The sequence below is a fragment of the Phycodurus eques genome, chromosome 23, assembly GCF_024500275.1.
Source record: "Phycodurus eques isolate BA_2022a chromosome 23, UOR_Pequ_1.1, whole genome shotgun sequence".
Lineage (NCBI taxonomy): Eukaryota > Metazoa > Chordata > Actinopteri > Syngnathiformes > Syngnathidae > Phycodurus > Phycodurus eques.
Window position 1 is genome coordinate 4,863,452 of NC_084547.1, and position 22,783 is coordinate 4,886,234.

The following is a 22,783-nucleotide window of genomic DNA, read 5'->3' on the forward strand; positions in this document are numbered from 1 at the left end:
AGGTTTGATGAATAATTGAACAAGGAGAGAAATATGCAACGATGAGTTTAAAAAAAAAAAAAAAAGACCCATCCCCATTTAAATTGGATTTGTTTTCATAGAAAATATGGGGAACGTGTGCAGTTGGGAAATGGGAAATACTTGTCGGGATGTCTTGAATGACATGAATGTTTTGACTTTGTTATGGTTTAAAGTATTTGTGGAAGTTTACGAGGACAAAAAAAGTGGGAGAATAATAAAATATTTGTCTTGAATATTTTAATATTATATATATTCGCAGGGAAAACGAGTGTTTTTTGACGTCATCTAGCGGCCATTTTGTGCAGTTGCAGGCACGCGAGTGTCTTTTGGCGTCCTCTGACGGTCATTGGGTGTAACTGCAGGCAACATGGCGGCTCCCGTAAGGATGCTATGTTTCCCCGGTGAGACAGACAATGCGTTTCACTTATGTGTTGACATGGCCACGCTTGTTGAGTAGCGTACCGTTTTGTGTGATAGTAACAGTTCGTTTCGTGGGTTTCACCTTTTATTAACCGGCAAACGGTTAACGGCGGTGACGTTGTCTTGGCGAACGGCTAATGTTAGCAAGTGTCGAGATTACATTCATTTGAACGTCTCCACTCATTTGTTTCTTCCTTTTCTGTTTTGTTGCAGCGTTAAAACACTGCGGCCGAAGTTTGAGCACGACGCGAGGAGCTCAAGCTGGAGAAAAGTGGAGGAAAGAGTAAGTTGGACTCAAATGTTACTGGGTTGTCAAAGTTTTGTGTGTGTGTGTGTGGGGGGGGGGGGGCATTTAACTACGGCTACTCACACTCTGTACTTAAGTAGAAGTACAGATGCTTGTAAAAATAAAAAAAGAAGTACTGATGCGACTGTTTTGCTAAAAATAAATGAATTACAGACTTAAATATAAAAAGGAAAAAGGAATTTTGTATATCAATTATTTACATTTACATTTACAGTAGTAGTAGTACTTTTCCACATTTATGTGGTTTCGCCATTATAACCGCCCCCTCCCCCCAAACCCCTGATAATTGTAGTTTGTAAATATAGACAGTATACAGTTTGATATTTGTCATTTAGGCATGGACTTGCACGCAGTGGCACCGAATATGGACCGCTGACTGATCTACCTGATTGGTCTTTTGCAGGTAGAAATTCACCAAACACAAATAAATATATATATATATACACACATATAATGTGTGTGTGTCCTTGAAGCACTGTGTACCTAAAAAAAGGGTCCGCTGGGTTTCAATTGTGTTTGCAGATGGCAGGCCGGCACCTCCAATGAAGGGCGCGTTGAGGAGAAGGCGGGAGAGGGAAGAATTAGCGGTAAGTATCCCACACGTGAATCTCAACCCGTGCTTGTTACACGTTTGAAGGGCAAAGTCACTATATAGGGCACGGTATATAGCGGATGCGCCTAAAAGAGATCTAGCCGACAATGCGTGACGTCACCAGCAGCCAATCGGAGCCCGAGAGAATGCAACTCATGCGAAACTACATTATGGATTTTTACTCCGATATTTTTCGAATCGATTATTCTACTAATGCACTGAGTAATCGGGGAAAAAGTTGATTTTCTATTATTAAAAAACAAAAGGCCGCATTTCAACCTTTTCTTTTTCTCTGTAATCGAATTATTCAAGTTATTCGATTAATTGTTTCAGCCCTACTTTTTACTGCTTTTTATTCAATGTGTTCAATACTGTAATGATTCATAGCAAACATAAACATGTGTAATACCCCATTAAAAACAATTTCCATCAATGGCCGATTAGTTTTATGCTTTCGGGTAAAATTAAAGGGTTCTTCCGCAGCGGCGCATCGTCATGCTCGATTCCGAGGTAGACCGAGGCATCGAGTCGTGTCGGAAGAGGGAGGAGGAAGCTCGAAGGATCGAGGAGCACAAAAAGTCTCTGCTGCTCAAACCTAAAGGGCAGCTGCTAAAGAAGAACAAGGAGCCTCACAGTTAGAAGCAGCCTGGTAAATAACAACTCCCCCCAATTATGTTATTGTCAATGTCCAGTTATGTGTGGCATTTTAATGGAATAAATGATTTCTACTGGGCTTGTGCCATCTTTGGGATTTTCTGTTGTTGAAGTCTTTCCAGCCTCCACTGGGGGGCAGTGTTGCTCCAGGAAAGGGTCAATCGGAAGTCACAAACGCCATTTTGTGCATTTTCTGGCCAGAGGGAAGAACCTAATTTCAGCAGTGTGCGGGGGTGGGCTAAGTCTTGTCTTGCCCGGGGGCCACCTGAAGGCAAGGCAAATGTATTTACATAGCACATTTCATACACAAGGTAACTCACTGTGCTTTATATGACTAAAAGCGTTTTCAAACAAAAAGCAAAAGACATTTAAAAACAAAGGCCTGTTATGTTCTTTCATCTGTCCCACCGAGCATTTACACGGTCAAGTTTCCACTAATATTTATTGTATTAAGTTAGGCTTTTTCTTTCTCCCTAAAATTGATTATTAAATTAAATGTAGTTTTTTTTGTGTGTGCTCACGTATCTCAAATGATTTATTGAAAATACAGTTTCTAAATAATTAGTTATATTTATTGAAAATATTTTCAAAGGGAAATAAAGAAACACACTATTTGTAAGCTGTTTTATTAAGTAAATGGTTGCTTTATTGGAAATAATAATCCCAAAAATAAGTTTTGGTGTATAATTGGTTAATTCATTGGAAATATTTGTAAAATAATTCTTCAATACATAAATTGTTGTAGACAATGTAAAATAAACAACTTTACAAATACATTGATAGTTTAAATTGTTGTAATTTGCATATGAGTTTGTTAGTAATCTAAAAATATAAGAAAACGATTTGAAATTTACTCTACATTTAAACTGTTAAAAATTGCAATTAGATAACTGCTTTATTTATTGTAAATAATTTTAAATATGCCAAGATATTGTATTGAATAATGGGTTATTTTTTGGGAAATAAAAGAATAAAGTACTGATTCCTGTAACGTTTTTTTCTTAGTTGTTGTCTCAATTTAATATTTGATCGTTTTATTTAAGGTTAATAATTTAAAAAGTCACCTAAGCGGTTTTGAATACATATTTTAATGACTTACTAAATGGTTAATTTATTTGTAGAGAAGTAAATAAAAATATGAATATGTTCAAAGTTTTTATTGGCTTATTGGTTTCTGTAAATAATATTAGTAAAATGAACAATTATAAGACTTATTTTTTCAACTAAATCGATTAACAGATTTTTTGTAAGTAATGGAAAATAGTAAAATAACATTCTAAATAATAAATATTGGAGGACTCATGTCATGTGGACATTTTGATAATGCATAAGACGCATCATCCCAAAGGCTGTTCAATAGTAAACGTAATATTTCTTGTTACGTCCCCGAAGCGTTGGAGAGCGTTGATCGCAGGTCTCGTTGTGAGGTTGCGGACGCACCGTACTGTTGAGGTGTCACTCTACCATTTTGCAGACGGTGTTTAAAAGCCGAGTCAGCAGTGCGGGACGGGACTCCCAAACAGGTAAGCCACCATTCATACTTTTGCTGACCTACAGAACTGTTGTCGAGGACAGCGGGTTGACGGGTTGTCCACGTGAGACCTCCTCTAGAAGTGCTTTTTTTCCTCCCTCTTTTCACCCCCCCCCCCCCCCCCCGTCCCTCCCACCCACCGACTCATTCCTCCCTCCTCGCCTTGTTTTGCTTTTGAGGAAATGAGAAGCAGATGTCGGCTATTGTGAGGAGGGGGAAGGGGCTGACGTCTGTTTGGGTGATGGCAGATCAGCTGACAACACAGGAAGTACCCGTATATGACAGTGCGTCCGCATAATTATATTTGACTTTTTCCTCATTTTGGTGGGCGTCAGCCTTATTTCAAGATGGAATAAATTCATATTTTTTCCCCTAAAAATCCTACACACAACACCCAACTATGACAACTTGAATTTCTTCATATTTACTAAGAATACAAAAAAATAATAATAATAATTTACATGTACGTACAGAGGAAACCAGAAGTTTAGACGCACTATAAGAAAAGACACAAAAGCTTTTTCATCCTCACTGACATGAAATTAAACGAAACCTTTCCTGTTTTTGGTCAGTTAGGATTGTCAAAATTGCTATTTGCTAAATGTCAGACTAATGAGAGAGTAATTTATAGACAAGTTTTCATTACTTTCTTCAAAGTGTAATGAGGCACGTTTGTAGGCCACCTTGCTCACACATGCCTTTTTAGTTCTGCCCAGACATTTTCAATAGAATTGAAATGAGGGCTTTGTGATGCTTTGTTTTGCACATTTTGGACCAAAGGACGTTCATCTTTGGGGCACAGAACCCGTCTCCTCCCTGAGTGCTATGCCGGCTGGACATTCCCATGGTGTTTGTCCTTGCGTGGAATTGTTTGAACAGATGAATGTAACACCACCTTCAAGCATCTGGAAATTGCACCCAAGGATGAGCCAGACTTGTGAAAGTCCACAATTCCCTTCCTGGTGTCTTGGCTAATTTCTTTTGCGTTTCCCAAGATGTTACGCAAAGAAGCAGTGTGTTTCATGTGTGTGTAGTTCAAATACATCCACAGGTGTGTCTCTAATTATCTCACGTTGTCAATAAACCTACCAGAAACTGCCAAAGACATCACATGACATCTGGGTTCTCGCAAATTGTTTAAAGGCATTGTAACCTTACAGCATATAAACCTCTGACTCTAACGAAATTAATGGAAAAATGAAAAATAAGAAATGTTTCGTCTGATTTCGTGTCTTTTTATATTGTGTATGTAAACTTCTGGTTTCAACTGTAAGTACGCACAGCCCCAAGTGTCACAAGCTTAGAACACTTCAGTATCTTTGGGCAGTTTGGTCCATTCCTCTTTGCAGCACCTTTTCAATGTTTCGACCCCAAACCTTTTTCATCTTGTCATTATGGGGTGTTGTGTGTAGAATTTTGAGGGAATAAAATGAATCCTTTTTGGAATAAGGCTGTAGCGCGGTGAATACTTTCCAGATGCACATCGTATTGGCATTTTGCAGCGTACCAAAAGGGGCGCTGCATCATTTTTTTAGCAGATGTTTTCCGAAGTCGGAAAAAAGTAGCTGTTGAGGCGCCTTTATGTAGGTCACTCGAACAAAAAAAAAAAAAACAAAAATCCAGGTTGAATTGCAAACAGCCACTTCCCGCAAAGGCACAGAGAGGCCAGACTGTGAGACAGTGTGTCAGCACAAAAAAAAAAACTGAAAAACTTCAGACTCATCAGTATTTCCCTTTGCAGGGAGTGCAGATGCTTGGCAATAAAAAGCCACAAGAACGATCTCATTCGGTTTTATTGATACACTCGTCATTATAAATATAATCGTTTGAACTCCAATTCACCTTCGATTATTTTTTGTTTGTTTGTTTTGTGTTTGTTTTAAGAAACTCAGCACCCTGTGTTCATAAATAGCATTGATTGTTATCACGTGCTAATGTCTGGATTATCGTTCAAAATAATCACCTGATTTGATCGGATTCATCTCCGCGCGCGCGCTGTAAACTTGGATTACTCGCTTAATCATTGTCGCGCTGTGCCTCTGTCCAGCAGGACTCTTGACAATGTAAAGATGTAAAAGAAGGGAAAAACAACAACCTAGGAGACAACAATAACTATAACTGTACTGAACATAATAATTACACAAATGCACCGATAATTTACAAAAACAAACCCCCAAAAATTGCACCGTATTGTTGGAATCTCTCTGCCGATCCCTTTTTCTCCCTTCTGACCGCAGCTGTGCAGATAAGAAAACAACAAAATTCTGTACCACGTGGACTATTTATGTAATATCTCCGCTTGTGCCACAGTAACATCTGTGGACGCAATAGTGATAAAAAAAAAAAAACACACAACTAAAATGTAGGAACGTTCTATGCCTGTCATTATTTTTGGCATTTGGATCTAAAATCTGATATCTTTTGCACGTTTTGCAACAGAAAATGATACGTGGCTTTCATGTCTCACAATCAAACAGCAGTTCAGCCGGAGTCGTCCAGTTAGGCATACGGTACTCCCAAAAAGTTTGGCATATTCAGCTCTTGGGTGAAATTTTAGGATGAACTGAAAATGCTCCGGAACCTTCCGAGGTGAATTTCATTTGACTCTCTCGAAAGCTGTCAAAACCCGTTCAATGTTTCACAACTGTTTGCTTGCTGTGCTCCAACAAGCGGCCGAATGGACCAATACATTCCCAAAGACGTCCACTTCTGCCTTTCTGTGTCTCTTCCAGTCTCTCCGTATCGCTGCTGCAACCCGCTGATGAGACTTTCGGCTCAGCGGCCACTTCCCTCTCAGAACATCTCGTTCACAGCCTCAAAGTTGCGAGAAAACGGGATGTTCGGAGGAGGGAATGGCCAATGAGCTTTGAGCGTCAGAATGGCAAAAGAAAAGGTTGCAACAAAGTGACTGGAAGAGTCACAGAAAGGCCTAGAAGGTGGAATGTCCTTGTCATTGAACGGTTGGAAATCAAAAGATTATGGGAAAGTCAAAAAAAACTACAGCGGTTTCGGTTCATCCTGAAATTTGACCCCTAAAATCAAAATCCTTAACTTTTTTGGAGTAGTGTATGTAAAAGAGGGGGAAAAAAGTAGAATATGAGGGAGGAAGCTGAAAAGTCATTGTCTTTTTTTTGGTGTTTTTTTTGCTTTTTGTTTTCGTTGGTACTGTGCATCCCTTCTGGAGTCGAGGTTGTAGCCATGTTCTTAATCTGCGACACAGTCCATGTAAATAGTTACCGTACAAATACACCGGATTTGGGCTTCTGCGCGACACATAATGTAGAAACCGCCCAAATATTTGGACACCCCGATCATCCGTCTTCACTTTGCTCGTGCCATCCCGTCTCCCAGTTTCCATCTTCACTTGGCCCTCGCCCGCGCATTTTTGGGTCCCTCTGTGCTAGTCCATCAGTCACTGGTGCCTAGACCTTGTCCAGAAGGGATCTCTGGCAGTAGAGGAGGCGCCGGGGCGTGCCGTACTTCCTGAAGAACAACAACACCCCCAGGGTGACCACCACCAGGACCAAGAGGAGGATTGGGATCACCACGGCGACCGGTCCGCCGCCGCCCTGAGCCTCGTCCACCTCCAGGATGATCACCTCCTCTTCGCGACCCTTCTTGGGCTCCTCGCCTTCGCAGCCCATCCAATCGCTCAGCACAGATTTGGGGTAGCCGGACTCCACTTTCATGTACTGGTTGTTGAACTTCCAATACTTGTTGGCTTTGTAGAAGTATGTGTACGCTGAAGGAAAGGGGGCTCGGTCACTCATTTGCTTGGGAGGAGAGCTTCAATTTGACTTGTACTTTACTTACAACCGTCCTCGCTCATAATGGCGGCCTTGACGTTGTCTGGCGCGCCGCTCCACATGCTGATCGGCTTCGGGTAGCCGCTATCCACAGTGCGAGTCCTCTCGTTGAAGCGGTAGTACCTGCAAGGGCCACGTGGGTGCAAATACGGTCAACCCCCGCTATTTCGTGACACCCCCCCACCCCCCGAGGCAAGTCTGACTTTAGAGTCGCGCCCCTTCAGTGTAGTCCGACGTTGTGCCGCGACATGCCAGGCAGCCGTGACCTCCGGTGGAAGACGCGCAGCTTAATGGAACGTCGATGCTCATTTCCATTAGCCTGTCGATGGCCTTTTGCAGTATATTTTAGCATTAAGCTAGCAACGTTTGTTATATGGTTTGGTTTGACATTTTGGTGCTGAAATATGCAATATTTAAATCTCTTGTGTTTTATGTGTCAGTTTTACAGTAAACCGGAACTGGGAGTGACAAATAAATTATTTGGAGAACTGTGCGAGCGAGAGCGTGTTATGCAAAATTCTTGACAGTGAGAGAGCGAGAACAGGCGCAAAGGAATAGCGTTTATATTCCTTTTTTTAGTAAGTTTAAGTGTGTGGGAGGTGTCAATCTAAAAAAAAAAAAAACACGTTTCTTTGGTATGGTCTCTATAATCACGTTTTTTTTTTACCTGTTGCAGTTGGCTCTAAAACTGGATTGCAAAAAGACCTCTTCGGAGTGATGGCTTTGAGGTACAACGTCCCTCAGAAAGTCCAAAAGGCAAGATGAAGACTTTAGTGCCAACTCACTTAGCGCCTCTGAAGAAGTACGTCTGTCCCGTGGGGGTGTAGAAGAGAGCTGCGTCCATTTTGTCTTTGGGGAGACCGGTCCCTATGTCTTTCAGACTCTTGGGGGAATCCTTCTCCATTGTGGACTCACGAAAGACCCAGTACCTGTCACCTGTATGGGAAACCAAAGATAAATTGTTGATACAGTGGTACCTTGACTTATCCAAGCGCAATAGTTTTATCTAGTTTGAGCTGTTGCTTGGTTGATTTTTAACTCTGTGTTGCGAGCCGAAAGCTGAGTTACAAGCGAGCTTCAGATCCGCTGACCCAGAACTTGATGTGACTTACTAGGCCACGCCCCTTACAGGCACAGCCAACACATGAATACTACAGCCTGTACACGAATTCTACTCATCAACCCGATTGACTCTGTTCCATGATCAATTCCAAATGTTTTTCCCCATGTCACGTCTGGGCCTTCGTAGGCAGGAGCTGCTGCGGTGACTTCCTAAATGAGGGTCCAAAATCCTCGCCACGTGGCACTTACCCTTGAAGAAGATGAATTTCCCATCGTCCCGCTCGTAGGCGGCGTTGATGTTGGAGGGCAGGCCCTTCCAGAAGTGGCTGATGGCCATGGGGTAGCCTGGAAGCACCTTATTGTTGCGCACGCGCCAAAACCAGTTCTCCTGGAAGGTTCATGAACGGTGATGATGAAACGCGGTCATCAAATCAGCTTGGTGGCCCAAAGCGAAATTTGCAACCGCAGTAGAAAGTGGTCGACGCATATGAGGTGTGACGATACCTTAAAGACAAACTTTTCTCCTCTAAGAATGGCGATGGTGTCAAAGTGTCCCTCGCAGATGTCTGGACCGTCTTCTGGTCTCTTGGGACTGGAGGACTGAGTGGGTCGGGGCGGAGGAGGAGGGCCGCCTGTCTTGGTCCCTGCGGGATCAGAAACGGAATTCAACGTATTCAATTTGAAATGATGCCGTTTATCTTTGGACAGCTCTTTACCGTAGATGGCTTGGATGCCTCTGCGGTCGTCGTCTGGAAGCTGGAAGCTTTCCGTGTCCATCCACTGATAGAAGGGGGCCATGATGGCAGAGGGGTTGTTGGAGTGCTCCAGACCCAGAGCATGACCCAATTCATGGACGGCCACCAAGAAAACGTCATTGCCTTCGTGAAGAGACAAACAGTACATGGTTTCATTTCTGGGGAAAACAAGTCCAAGAGAAGACCGGTCTCTGGCCTCCCACCCTGGTCCACGTTCCCGGCGGTCCAGGGCTCGGCGAGGTCAAAGTGCGTGTCTCCCCCAATCCCCTGACCGGGGAAGTAGGCGTGGGCCAGGAAGCCGCCTTCGCCGTCAAACGGTGTGCTGTCGCCATGGAAGCCCTCGGCAAAGGAGAGCATGATGTCCGCGTACTTGTCCACCTTGCCCCGGATGTGGCTGTACGGGATCTCCCTGAAGGCGAGCGGGATGGCGCTCTCCCACACTTTGAAGGCCTTCCGGATGGCTTCGTAGGTAGCCCGTTCGCCAACTTTCGGCGTGTAGTTCTGTATACTACCGTGAGAGAGACCGATTTAGACCTGAGGCGCAGAAGGACAACAATGAATCGTAGCGTGTAATCCTGACCTGAACGTCACCTCAGCCTTGTCCCACTTCAACCCCTGCACGGCGTATCGCTTCCTCCTCAGGTTGCTTTTGAGCTCTGGCCCAAATTTGTCCGCAACTCCACATCGTGGACGACTCATCGCCCTACAACAAAGTTCTCATGTCTTGGATCTGTCAAGACAATCTGGCGGATTTTTTCAGACGACTTCTCGAGACTCACGCTAGCGTGCTGGAGTCTATTGAGCCGGTGACGGTCAAGCCGTAGAACCTCTGCATGGCTGCGATGGCCGTCTCGATGGACTGCGGCGAGCGCAAGGCTTGCGCTCTGACGTCACCGGGAGGCAGGTAGCCATATTGCTGCAGCCACGCCTTCAAGACAGAGTAGGACATGGAGGGCAAACAATGAAACGTAGCGCAGGGTCTTTTGCAACGCACACGTTGGGGCTACGTACGGGCTGCTTCCCATCACCTTCCGATGCTCGTTTGGACCTGCGTGGCAAGCTCAGACAAGCCACGCAGATCGGAAGAGCAAGGCAACGCGCGCGTTTCGTGCCGAGGTGCTGAACATGAGAGCGTAACGCTGCGCCAAATCCAAGCTTTAGTCACCGCGACCCACAAGTCTGTCTGGACCTTCGCAGCCAAAGACGACTCCCAATGTTGGAAAAGTAATGGAGTCCATCCTCTCTCTGTTACTGGGCCAAAGAAATCCACGCTTGAGGACAGGAGTCGTTTATGTTGTTGTTGTTGTTGTTGTTGTAGTACAAGTATCAGTACTAGGGCCCGACTAATTCACTGACTGGCCGATATTAGCCTTTTTCACATCAGAAGAAATTTGGTCGATATTTTTATAACAACAAATTGCAAAATAATACAAAGATAATAGACCGATTTTGGTCAATTTTTGGTGAAACAGTCAAATGTTCTGCCTGTAATTCATACGTTTATTCTTGTAAGTGTAAAGAGACCAACAAAGAAGTCATTTTACTCATTATATATTGAAAGAATTGATCGGCCGATGAATCGGTTTTAAGTCCATATCGGCCGGCCCCTTGTTTCTACTTCCACTTAAATCCAGATTGTAAGTACTTTTGCCGCCTCTGGTCTCGACCAAGTCCAAAGGGAACGACTCCAAAATCTCGCATCTGTCTCCTCTGGTGCTGATTCTCTCCTCAAGACCGCAACAGCATGCGACTCGGACGGAGGGACCGGGGGCACACACGGCTACCTGTTGGTGACGTGGCAGCGCGGCGGCTGAGGAACAAGGTTCACTTATGTCGACAGACACAGTGGCAACTTCTCAACTTCGCTGCACGTTCTCCTCGGAATCACCACCATGTTGGCCCAAAGTCCTCTGGGCCGGCGGTCAAAACATTTTATTGCGCGTCAAGAGTCGAAAAGAAGTTTTATTTTGAAATCGGGTACATCCGCCACGGCCTGTGTACTTGGCAAACTAGCTCCTACTACTACTATGGAAGTCAAACACTTTGGGTGTCTTTGTCTCCCATGACCCCAAGATGGGACTGGCTCGTTGAAAAGAAACGAGTGCAGGGCTCCGACTCATGACAACAACTATTTTCAACGGCTCAGTGAGTTGGATTTTTAAACATCCGTTTTTACAGTGAAGCCCCGGTATTCACGAGGGACCCTGCCGCCAATAGTGAAAAGCCGCGGGTAATTGTCGCCCACCCCCGAAAAGTTGTATTAGTTCTTACAGATGCCAGAAAATAACATGACTTTTTTTTTCCTGAATGAAGCTCCTTAACTCACTTCAGCCTAGTTCCCTGGCACCGAGATGCCGCCAAAGTAATATTTTTATTGCTTTGGCCCCCCAAAATCCTTGAATCGTAAATTTAGGAATATGGGGGGGGGGGGGGGGGGTTCACTGTATTTGTTTCGATGCCGTTCCCGCAAAATATTGCTTCACGTGAAGCACGGCGCAAAAAAAGGCTGCGGCCCGCCGCTCGGGATGACTTCGACATTTGATTGGATTCATCCTCACGGCTTCCTGACTGCTGCCGCTGTTTCCGCGCCAACGGAGCAGCAGGCGGCATCAAAGCTCCTATTTATCGAGACTCCAACATGGCTGCTATTGTTGGCCGCGCGCGGCCGCTGGGCTGGCGGCTGCCGCTTTGGGTAAACACACACACCTGAGAGTGCGCAGTGTGTCCGCGGCCGCGTATTCACGCTAATACGCGAGTCGTGTCATGTCCGGCGCTGAGCATTTATCCGCTATCCTACTAGTGCGCCAAACTGTGCATGTACTTGTACACTCTTTGTCTTCACTTCGAAGACAATTCAGCCTTACTAGGGACATTGTTTCCACTACTTCCTTCTACTGCTGTATGACATTATTGTGCACAAGGCAAAACATACAACTGCATGCTACTAGTACTACTGGTAACATTAGAAAATTCTACTAGTTAACAGTGTACTACTACTAGCTTGCAGATGTCCGCTAGTGCTTGCCTCATTAGTAACGTGGACTGTAGTTCTACTAGTGTTCGGAAATGTCCCACAGTTGTGGAAGGTAGTAGTGGGGAAAAATGTTACTCATAAGACTGTCATTCAACTAGTGAGCCCTGGTCATTCTACTAGTGCGCTGAATTGTCTTACGAGTGAGGACAAAGAGCGTATTAGGACGTGGACAATTCAGCGCACTAGCAGGACATTTAATAAATGGTTAAACATGTTGCCATACTTACTAGTAACATGTAGTTGCTCTTCTAGTGCACCCTAGTCAATCTATTAGTTTGCAGAAATGTCATACAGTACTGGAAGGCAGTTGTGGGGAAAAAAACGTTACAAGTAAGACAGTTATTTTACTAGTGTGCCCTCCTCATTCTACTAGTGCACTGAATTGTCTTACTGGTAAGGACAAAGTGCGGACTAGTACATGGACCTTAAGGATGTCAAATGAATGCTCAAGTGACTTATGTTACTGTAGGACATTTCTGCGCACTAGTAGAACAACGCCATGCTACTAGTGAGCCAAAACTGCACGAGTGGATATCTGCGCCCTACTAGTACTACTAGTGAAGTGTTGGATGTTAACTAGTAGGTTTTGATATCACTAGTTGTCAACTAGTACACCGTTTTGCTTCACGTGTAACCGTAGTTCTACTAGTGCGCAGAATTTTCTTGCGAGTGAGGATAACTAGTACTTTCCCTAAACGCCCATTGAGGTTGCCATGTGACCCGTTGGATTTGAAACCTTCCTTTGGAAGTGCATTCTGGGAGGTTTTCAAGGTGAGGGAGGGCTCAAGGAGAACGCGAGCGTGTCAAGGCGAGGCGAGGTCAAGATAGTTCAAGTGTACGAGACCAGAGAGAGTTTGGAAGTATCGCTGAATTTCAATTTGAGACCGAGTCAGTTGTTCCTGTGTCCGCGCCAGTGGAAAGGGAAAAAAATAAAAACAATTTAAAAAATGAATAAAATCCCACACCCGCGTCTTTGGAATCTCACATTACTTTGATTTCCTCGCCCCGGCGACCCAGTTTAACGCCGGTGCCGCCGTATCCGGGGAAACCCGGAGCGAGCGTGAAAAACCTCGACGGTCGCCGGAGTTGTCGCTTTCCGCTCGACGGCGTCTTCGGTGCGAGCGTCAAGTCGAGATGAAGCCAATGGAACCCAGATGGCCGTGAAGCGCTGGCATCATCACTTTTCCACCCGTTTGTTTTCACTGCTGCCCACTTCCTTCACTCACAGGCTCCAGCTAAGCACTTTTCGTAGACAAATAGCAGCGGTGAGAAGTAACCAAGTCCAAATACTCTTACTGTACTCAAGTAGATTTGCCTCCTCAAAACAATGACCTGCACTTTCCAGTCCTTACTTTGTCAAAATAGGCTCAGGACTTTTTTCAACCTCCGGAACAACGTGAGATGTAAAGTCAGCCGTGGTTGAGATTTTGAGATTTGGGGTTCTGATTAGAGGAAAACCAGGGACAGCAGCGACATGGACCAGGGACCAGAACCGGGGAGCATTGGGCCCGCTGCCAAACCTTCTCTCGGGCCTAGACCCTTACCTCTGAACTAGAACCTTCACTTGGGTCTCAACCCTTCTCTCGGGACGAGACCCATTTCTTTGAAGAGAACCTTCTCTCGGGACTCTTGGGATTAGAATATCCTCTGAGAACTAAACGTTAATCCGGGATTCGAAAGATCTCTTGGGACTGGACTATTCTCTCGGGAAGTTTAAGTACATTTAAGAGTCTGTAGTTTTTTTTTTTTTTTACTTCAATACAGGAGTTGAATCAGTACTTTCTTTTCCACCCATCTGCACTTCCACTTCAATATACCGTGCGAGTACTTGTGCCATCTTTGACAAATAGGCGAAAGCAGAAGATGAAATCTGGTCCAAGAACTTGCGTCGGATATGGAAGCGTTTCTCGGAATGTTGAGCAACAGCGAAATTCGTCTCAAGTCAGCTTGTTTGTGCAGTTTCGCCATATATTTTTGTCCACGCACTGACGTCACGGCTCCGTCTTTTAATCACACGCTTTGGTGCGCAGGTGATGCAACTATTTTCGATACGGTCCGACGGACGGCCGCTGCGTCCGCGCGGCCTTGCGGTCAGTGACTAACGACGTCCTTCGGTCCTGCGTCCTGCACAGCCAAGTAAAAATGTGTGATTCACTTCCCGTCATGGGTGCTTACCCAAGGGAAAGAGTATAAACAGTCCACTGTGTTAACTGTTTCTAAACAGTCTTAATTGTCTTTTGACCCGCTGTGTCTCAGGTAAATATACTGAGCCTTATTTCAAATCATTTTCCTGCAGCAAAATTGGGTCACTTTCTGGGTCAAACGGTCACGTCGGGAGACTCACGTTTGCACCCCAGATGTCTTCAATCTGCACAGGCAGATGAAAACTGTTAAACTCCCTCCCCCCGGCAGAAAAATAGAAGAAAAAGAAACCAAAAAAATTCTCCCTTTTGTGTCTTCTGAACAAAGCGGAACAACCCCAAGATAAACGTGTCGTAACAAGAGAATATCGTTGTGATCCAGATTCCAAGTCAGCGTGAGTCACAAGAAGCCAGACTTTGATGAAAAAGGGCATTCATTGGGACCAGGCTTTTTCCATACACTGGAGCATCAGTTGCGGCACGTGTCTGGAAAAATCCCTGCCAGGCGGAAGGGGGGGGGGGGGGGGGTCTTTCGCTCACAAGGTTGTCTTAAAAGTGGGAAAAGTACAAGAAATAGAATGCGACTGTGACTTACCTCTGCTTTCAACACATCCGCAGCGGCCGAAAAGCACCGGAGGGCGCAGGCCACGGCGGCGACCAAGAGTGGCAACATTTTTTTTCCTCCCCCCCCTCGACTCGCTGCACAAATCCTGACGTCTTCCCGGATGATCCAAGAAAAACGAACTTGCGCGAGTCAAATCTGAACTGAGAACTCCAGACAAAATGGTGAAATCGTCCCATCTGTTGTTTCTAGACTCCCCCCCCTTTGCTGGGATGGGATTGTTTTACAGCGTGTGTGGACGTGGTCAGAGCGATGGATAAGCCTTTGGGTCCTCCTCCAGATGTGTGTGTGCATTTTTCCCCCCACTGCCTCTCTCCCTCCCTGGCCCTGCTGTGTGTCCAGCATACACATACACACACGTCTTGGGCACCGAGTTGTATGTTGACGCTATAGTCTATGTGGCAAAGTGCATTTCAATATTCATAATCACAGATCACAGTAGGAACTTCTCTTGGGACAAGTTTTTTTCCCTCTGCATTAGTATCTGCTCTTTTGACTAGAACTTTTTCTTGTGGCTAAAATCTTCTCTCAGGATGAGAACCTTCTCTCGAGATTAAAACCTTCTCATGGGACTAGAAACTTCTATTTTGATTAGAACCTTCTCTTGGGACGAGAATGTTCTCTTGGAACTAATACTTTCTCTTGGGACCAAAACCTTTTAAATTTCTCCCGGAACTAAAACCTTCTCTTGTTGGTTTGGTGCTTACTGCTTACTTATATCAGAAACGTATCGACTAAACATTGAAAATCATCAGATTAAAAATGACATACCTAGTTTTTGGCGCCTGCCTATCTGTCTTCGAAATATATTAATGAGAGGCATTAATGTTCTACACTTAGTAGGATGTCTCTTTATTCCGTCCGTCCAGTGACTTGCTTTAGTTTCGGGGACAGATGCGCCCCATCCAATATGGCATACGTGCTGAAACGATGGGCAGCTTCCGGCAATTTAAATTGAGCAACAGTGACACCTATCGTTAAGAAAGGGAACATGCTTCTGAAGTCAAACGTGTAATCACGTGACATCGAAACCCCGCCCTTCATACGTCATCGTGCTAAAAAAAAACAACACGGAAGTTGCTCCGAACTTGGCAACGAGAAACTGAAAGACAAGGTAACGTACTAACCTCCCCCCCTTTATTTGCTTACGTTTCGACAGTTCATATTTATATGTTGCAGTGTTTAACATAATTTAATAACACAACATTGTTGGGCAAATGGGACTTGGGAGGGAAGCGAGGACGTTAGCATGTAGCTCGACCGGATGCTACAGGCTAGGAAAGCTCTTGTGGCTTTCAGACAGAAACTAACCCGCTTCGCATAAATTCGGGGAAACGTGGGGTCCGGTGGGGGAGTAAAATGAAGTGAAGTTTAACGCGAGCCACTTGTGAGATTATGCCTGTTTAAAACCCTTGTGTGCTCTTCAAAAGTACAACCTTTTGGACACTTTCGTGTTAAAAGATGTACACGCACTAACTCCTATAAATGGAACGTATATAATATAACGTTGACACAGCTTAATTGTACCTTATGTTGTGTTGAAGAGTATTTAACTCTTCTGCCTGTACTGTAATATACAGTATGTCGCTGGCACAGATGAACGAAGATGAATCATTAGTTAAAAAAAAAATAAATAAAATTATAACTTCCGGACAGATGAGGTGAAGTTGGGAATCCCTGTTCTCTTTTCTAAATGCAACTTTACAAAATATCTATTTTTACTCTACAGGTGACGTCTTCCAGAACACAACCTCCAAAAATGGCACTTTGCTGACTTTTATTATTATTATTTTTTTTTTAAATAAAACGTTTGAGTGTCCACGATGGTGCACATCCGCAGCCTGATGCTTTTTTGCTTCGCTGGTGGGTAAATGGAAGTTCATGAATGTGTTTGACAAAGTGTATCAGACTGTTAACCTCATGTTTTTGCTTGTCCGCAGCTTGCAGCCGGTCACGTCTGGTGCTTTGTTTCGGTAAGGACTGTCATTCAATGTTTCATGCTGGTGTTTTAGTCAGAAACTGCACAAACTGAAATCTAACCGATATGAGTGAATGCATTCTGTAAGTGCAATAGTAGGCTAGCTATGTTTACTTGAACTCCTGCAAGGTGAAAGCTTCCTGTTGTATTTTTTTCAAGCTTAGTTTGCAGTGAAACATTACTTTTCTTTCTTTTTTTTTTGGGTGGGGGGGTCCGGCTTTCCTCAGACCACTGTGGGCATTCCTTTCAAGTGTTGGACAGTGACGTGGGAGAGATCAGGAGTTCTGCTTACCACACTTACTCCTACCGTTTTGGTGCCACGAATGATTGCTGGACCATTAAGGGTTCGGTGGGGGAACCGGTCGTCCTCAGGTACACGCATGCATCCGTGAAATACACGGGTTCACTTTAGTACATTTTATGTTCGTTCTTAAATTTCACCTTAAAGCTGAATATCCCATACGTTTTGAGAGTAGTGTGTGAATCATCTGCTGATTTGTATTTATTTTTTAAATGCATTTTAACCTCTCGCCTCTTTTAGCTTCTCCCAGTTTTCGGCTCGGTGCAGGAAGGAGTGGCTGTCGGTCAAATCGTCCGCTGGGGGCGCGCCGCTCGTTCTGTGCGGCTCCAAATTGCCGCCGCCAGTTGAATTCCCGGGCGGGAACATCACAGTGGTGCACCATTTCCTGCCACACATATATCCCGTGTCATCATTTCGCTTGAATTACGCCAGAGGTGCGTTTTCTTTTGGGTTCAAATTGTGAAGTTGTACAGGGGCTTCTTTGTAGAGTTGCGGAGGTGCGGAACATTTATGGTAAATTTCAATGGGAAGTTAAGATGGGTCATTTGGAAACTATTCCAAATGAGGAATTTTCCATGGGATTTATGGGAATGCAAAATTCTTTGTATGGTGTTGACAGTTTCAGACTCCGGCGAATGCCCCGTGACGTCGTTCGAATGCCTGGGAGGCCGTTGCCTGCCCCTCTCGTGGCGCTGCAACGGCCAGGTGGAGTGTCTCGGGGGAGGGGACGGCGCCGGCACGGACGAGGAGGGCTGCGGCGGCGAGGGGACGCCGCCGGGGACGCAGGAATACGGCGAAACGGCCGAGAGGAACGGTGCCGGGGACTTTGGGATTCAAAGTCCTGCTGTGAAAAGCCACAAGGACGACAGGACAGATGAGCTGCTGGCCTTGTTGAAGGCGAGGGAGGACAATGAGCTCCACAGGGAGCCCGTTGTGACGCCCGCTCCCGCCGAGTGGCCCTGTGGAGGACTTCTCCGGACCTTCTATGGGACTTTTTCTCCTCCGGCTCTTCGGGGCCCCCCTTTACTATGCGTTTGGACTCTGGACCCAGACGACTCCCGACCCTTGAGGCTGGACCTGCAGCAGCTGGTGCTGGGGCCCGGGGACACGCTCAAACTCCACAATAGAGCGCAAGGCAAAGGAGACCTGATTAAAATTGTGAGTCTTAGTCACGCAATTTGGAAAGGAAAAAAGCAGAGGTGGGTCAACTTTTGTGCTTAGGACGCAGATTTGGGGAAAAAAAAGGAAAAGGTGCAATGCTTTATTTTGACAATTTTATTTATTAATAATCAATGAGAGGAAAGGTTGACATGATGATTAGGAGAAAGGTAGATATATTTTCTTTCCAGAGAGTAGGTGGAAAAGTAAGGCTCGAAGCTTAGGAGCGCTGTTCACATGACTGCATTTGACCACAGTGTAGATGGGAAGAGAAACTGACTAGGGGTTAACTTCAAGGAAGCGTTAGTTAAGAGGTGGAAAAAGTGTCAGATCGAGTATGAGGCTGATAGTTGAAATCAAGGGTGTTAGCTTTAATGTAATTAGTGGTTATGCCCCATGGGTAGGACGTGAACTAGAGGAGAGAGAAATTCTGGAAGCAGCTAGACGAAGTACGTAGTTCAGAGCATCACAGCCAGAGGGCGAGTCGCGATTGGCGCAGATTTGAATGGACGGACATGTTTCTGCACTGTCAATATGAACTTGTCTTGTATTGACCCCCTGGGAGCCTTCATTGACTTTGATTCACCAACAGATCACAAGCGCCTCCAATTACAAAGGAGTCCAAGTGGAGTCCCTCACCGGCCTGCTGTCGCTGACGTACCAGACGCTTCCCGGCTCGGAGGGAAGCGGCTTCAACGCCACGTTCCACGTCGGGAGCTACTGCCCCCCCTGGGTGGGCCGCTGCGGCGGCGCCTCGGGGGGCTGCTTCACCCAGGAGCGACGCTGCGACGGCAAGTGGGATTGCCCCGAGACCGGGAAGGACGAGGAGGGCTGCCGGGGCTGCGGACGCGACCAGTTCGCCTGCGGGGTCCCCGGCCAGAGGGCGGCGGCGTCCGGCCGCTTCGCCGGCCGCCCCGTGTGTTATCCGGGGAGCGAGCGCTGCAACTACCAGCTGTACTGTGCGGACGGCAGCGACGAGAGGGACTGCGCCCTGTGTCAGCCCGGAACCTTCCACTGTGACAGTGACAGGTCAGCCGTAATACTGTTAAAAGCCCTCAAAAATCTGCAAAGTATTCGCAGTGCACTAGTAGAACCACTGCATGTTACTAGTGAGGCAAAAGTGCACTAGTTAAAAACTGTGTTTGCTGCTACTATTCAGGACTAATTCTGCTCGTCGACATCTAGCGCTTGACTAGTAATACTAATAGCACACAGCCACACACGAGTAGAGTGACTGTGGCGCACTACAAGAACGAGTCTTTCTAGTAATGGTTTATTTTTTGCGCTACTGTTTGACATTTCTGTGCCTTTGCAGGGCGCACTAGTAGAACAACTGTTACTAGTGAGGCAGAACTTTTTTCCGTTTCAATGTCTGCTTCTCCCAGGTGCGTGTTCGAGAACTGGCGCTGCGACGGCCAGGTGGACTGCAAGGACGGCACGGACGAGCTCAACTGCACCGTCGTCCTGCCGCGCAAAGTCATCACGGCGGCGACGGTGGGCAGCCTGGTCTGCGGGCTGCTGCTGGTCATCGCCATGGGCTGCACCTGCAAGCTGTACTCGCTCCGGACCAGGGAGTACAGGTACCCGCTGACGCACTCGGGCATTCAAGAGGACATATCGTGGACAATTGGTCTTTGAATTGCTTGTATTCAAACAGTTGCGTCTCGGACGTTCCTGCCCACCAAGTGTGAAATTAACAATCAAGTGCTGCCAATTACAAGAATTCGTGAATATTGGATCCCCCATAAAAATTGCTAAAAAAATAGATTAACCCGTAAATATACCCCAAACTATGATCCCAAAACACTCACGTAATTTCAATCTCTCCTTACAACATTACGCTGAAAAATAGAAGGCTTACAAATGAGTTGATTTCCCTAAAAAGCTCCCGATAAGTCCCTACAAGTCCCTTCATCATGTAAGTCCTGACAAGTCTCCTCATCTGCTTAGAAATCCTTAATCTTTTCACCCCCCCCTAAAATTCCCTACATCTCTTCGTGTCCCTAAAAATCCCTACAAGTCTCTTTATCTCCCGAAAAGTCAAACAAGTCTCTTCATGTCCATACCAGTACCGATAAGTCTCTGCAGTCCCTAAAAGTCTCTTCGGTCCATAAAAGTCTCTACAAATTTTGTCAGTCCCGACAAGACTTTTATTGTCCCTTCAAGTCTCCCCAATTGTCTTGAGTCCCCACAAGTCTCTTCAGGCCCTAAAAGTCAAGTGTCTTCATATCCCTAAAAGTCCCGACAAGTCTCTGGAGTCCCTGTATGTCTTGTCCCTATAAATCTAAATCAGTCTCCTGTCGGACCTCAACTTGAATCTTCCAATAAATTGTGGGTGAAAACAATTGAAAGTGAGTGTCCATGCATCCAAATGTCTTTTGTGCATGCAGCATGTTTGCACCGGTTAACCGGCACGAGGCTCAGCTGATTCAGCAGCAAGCACCCCCCTCTTACGGTCAGCTGATCGCACAAGGCATTATCCCCCCAGTGGAGGACTTCCCCACAGAAAACCCCAATGAGGTGAGCGACGCATGACTTTTTACCAGAGGTAGGAGTTACATAGTCCTAAGTCTCAAATTTTAACTGTCAATTTTCAAGCAAGTCCCAAGTTAGCGCAGTCACATCTATTTGCACATTAGCCACTTTGCACTCTCTATCTGTACTCGCGTTCATTTGCCGTCCAAACTCAAAATCAATGCGACTGACCCGATGACGTTTCGCTCCCTCAGACTTCGTCCTTGTCTCTGAGGGGAATACTGCAACTCCTTCGCCAGGACGCGGTCACCTCCCCGCACCGGAGACGCAGGCCCCGATTCGTCCGCCGCGCCGTCCGCCGCATGAGGAGGTGGGGCCTGATCCCCAGGCCGCCCTCCAGACCCTCTCGGTCGGCCGGCGACGGCCAGCGGCCGCCCGACGCCGCTCCTCCGGATCAGGAGCCGACGGGCACGGCCCCCGCCGGTTCCGCGTCTCCCGTGGAGGCCGTCGACCGGCCCGTGCCTCAGAAAGCGATCCTGTCGTCTCGGGCTCCGTCGCCGCCCTCCGCTTCCCCGCCTCCGCCTCCGTACGCTCCCCCGGCTCCGCCCGCCGAGGCGCCCCAAACGCCCCCGGTGGCCATCCCGCCCAGCAGCCCCTCTCTGGCCTCCATCCTCCACACGCTGGGCCTAAGTCTGTCCTTGTTTAGAGCGTCACCGTCGTCCTCGTCCGGCAACTCCATGCCCCTCTCGGCCTCCCCCTCCTTCTCCTTGTCGTCTTCCTCCGACGACGACGTGCTGCTCATCCCGCTTTCCGAAGACGCCACCTCAGAGGACGACGTGCCCTTGCTCACTTGACTCACCTCCGTGACTAGTGCCTTTTTTCTGTTGTCGTTTAATAGCTTTTAAATTATGAAATCAAGTATTTTACCATTTAGACGAGCAACTTGAGTGTTTTAGAGCAGCGTTTCCCAACCTTTATCAAGCTAACAAAACATTTGAATATCATTTCAGAACCCTTTTTAAAAAAATACATATATAATAATTCTCACGGCACACTACTAAACAAAAATATCACAAAAAGTAGCTACACAGGTAATTATGTCCATCTTAATTATGTCTAGCATTTAATTGTTACTGCCTGTCATTATAAATCACTGGCATAGATACAACAACAAAGATACATCATTTGTAGTAAATAATGTACATAAAGCTTTTCAGACCAGTGATCTGAAATTGGATAATTTCCCTGGTTGGGAACCACTGTTTTCGAGCACAAGCATGGCTGACCTGTTCGTACGTGTTGCGCTTCACGCGAGAACGCGTCAGGTCAGCTTTTTGCACAGGAGAATCGTCCCCATCCACTTTTTGACTTCATTTGACTGAGGAATAACATTTAAGCGTGAATGCATTCATTTGTAGATCGTCTTCGGGTGTTTTAGAGAGAGAAAATGCATCCCCCTTACCTATTTAAGTGCCTTTTTGGAGGAATTTCGCATCGATGGTTCCCTGAGTTACAGGCTGCACAGAACACGCACTGATGGCTCGCTGGCAATAACCTTTCGGATGCGGGTTTTCGTGCCGTTTTCCTCAACCCTCCCCAGGCGAATGTGTGGAAATGTGTTTCTTTGAAGCTGTTTTTTAGGACGCGTGAGAGACACCCCCCCCCCCCCCCCAATTAATTTTGACACTTGTGCCATTCAGATTGTTAGCATTAGTTTTGTTGCTTTTTGTTGAATGTATCGAATAGCTCGGAGGTTTTTAACTTTGCAATGTACTGAGATGAGTCAGAGAAAGTTTATTAGGGTCAATTTCACTGTATATAAGTCAAAAATGTGGCTGCGATTAAAGGATTTGCACTTTTTGCCGGGGGTCTTTGTTTGCTCCACACCTCACTCGACACCTGTAGCTTTGTATTCAAAAAAAGGTC

The 22,783-nt window shown here is 46.0% G+C and overlaps 3 protein-coding genes across 4 annotated transcripts; 2 read left to right on the forward strand and 1 right to left on the reverse strand.

The window, feature by feature from the left end:
* Positions 1-363: 363 nt before the first annotated feature.
* mrpl52 (mitochondrial ribosomal protein L52) lies at positions 364-2,068 on the forward strand. The gene is made up of 5 exons (XM_061669327.1): positions 364-422; positions 655-724; positions 1,084-1,151; positions 1,271-1,335; positions 1,824-2,068. The coding sequence occupies exons 1-5, from the start codon at positions 389-391 to the stop codon at positions 1,977-1,979; spliced, it is 393 nt and encodes a 130-aa protein (XP_061525311.1). The 5' UTR covers positions 364-388; the 3' UTR covers positions 1,980-2,068.
* Positions 2,069-5,300: 3,232 nt separating this feature from the next.
* On the reverse strand, positions 5,301-15,207 carry mmp14a (matrix metallopeptidase 14a (membrane-inserted)). 2 transcript variants are annotated; one of them, XM_061668716.1, is made up of 10 exons: positions 14,919-15,203; positions 9,928-10,076; positions 9,729-9,851; positions 9,352-9,656; positions 9,110-9,271; positions 8,898-9,037; positions 8,643-8,781; positions 8,117-8,267; positions 7,339-7,454; positions 5,301-7,267 (listed from the first exon to the last, which is right to left on the reverse strand). In XM_061668716.1, the coding sequence occupies exons 1-10, from the start codon at positions 14,994-14,996 to the stop codon at positions 6,948-6,950; spliced, it is 1,683 nt and encodes a 560-aa protein (XP_061524700.1). In that variant the 5' UTR covers positions 14,997-15,203; the 3' UTR covers positions 5,301-6,947. The 2 variants fall into 2 exon arrangements, with proteins under 2 accessions (XP_061524700.1, XP_061524699.1); XM_061668715.1 differs by having other exon boundaries at positions 8,898-9,271; positions 14,919-15,207.
* Positions 15,208-15,763: 556 nt separating this feature from the next.
* lrp10 (low density lipoprotein receptor-related protein 10) lies at positions 15,764-22,717 on the forward strand. Its single transcript, XM_061668714.1, has 10 exons — positions 15,764-16,059; positions 16,675-16,808; positions 16,886-16,918; positions 17,151-17,295; positions 17,465-17,658; positions 17,844-18,382; positions 18,975-19,411; positions 19,768-19,962; positions 20,773-20,902; positions 21,112-22,717. The coding sequence occupies exons 2-10, from the start codon at positions 16,769-16,771 to the stop codon at positions 21,709-21,711; spliced, it is 2,313 nt and encodes a 770-aa protein (XP_061524698.1). The 5' UTR covers positions 15,764-16,059; positions 16,675-16,768; the 3' UTR covers positions 21,712-22,717.
* The last annotated feature ends 66 nt before the right edge of the window (positions 22,718-22,783 follow it).

Bases quoted from the DNA above. Each gene is read 5' to 3' on its own strand.
- mrpl52 (XM_061669327.1), top strand. From the start codon at position 389: ATGGCGGCTCCCGTAAGGATGCTATGTTTCCCCG. The intron at 725-1,083 runs GTAAGTTGGACT...TTTGTCATTTAG, and splicing joins GGAGAAAAGTGGAGGAAAGA to GCATGGACTTGCACGCAGTG. The intron at 1,336-1,823 runs GTAAGTATCCCA...GTTCTTCCGCAG, and splicing joins GGGAGAGGGAAGAATTAGCG to CGGCGCATCGTCATGCTCGA.
- mmp14a (XM_061668715.1), bottom strand. From the start codon at position 14,996: ATGTTGCCACTCTTGGTCGCCGCCGTGGCCTGCGCCCTCCGGTGCTTT. The intron at 9,852-9,927 runs GTGAGTCTCGAG...ACTTTGTTGTAG, and splicing joins ATAGACTCCAGCACGCTAGC to GGCGATGAGTCGTCCACGAT. The intron at 8,268-8,642 runs GTAAGTGCCACG...TTTCCCATACAG, and splicing joins GAAATTCATCTTCTTCAAGG to GTGACAGGTACTGGGTCTTT.
- lrp10 (XM_061668714.1), top strand. From the start codon at position 16,769: ATGGTGCACATCCGCAGCCTGATGCTTTTTTGCTTCGCTG. The intron at 16,919-17,150 runs GTAAGGACTGTC...GGCTTTCCTCAG, and splicing joins ACGTCTGGTGCTTTGTTTCG to ACCACTGTGGGCATTCCTTT. The intron at 17,659-17,843 runs GTGCGTTTTCTT...TGGTGTTGACAG, and splicing joins TCGCTTGAATTACGCCAGAG to TTTCAGACTCCGGCGAATGC.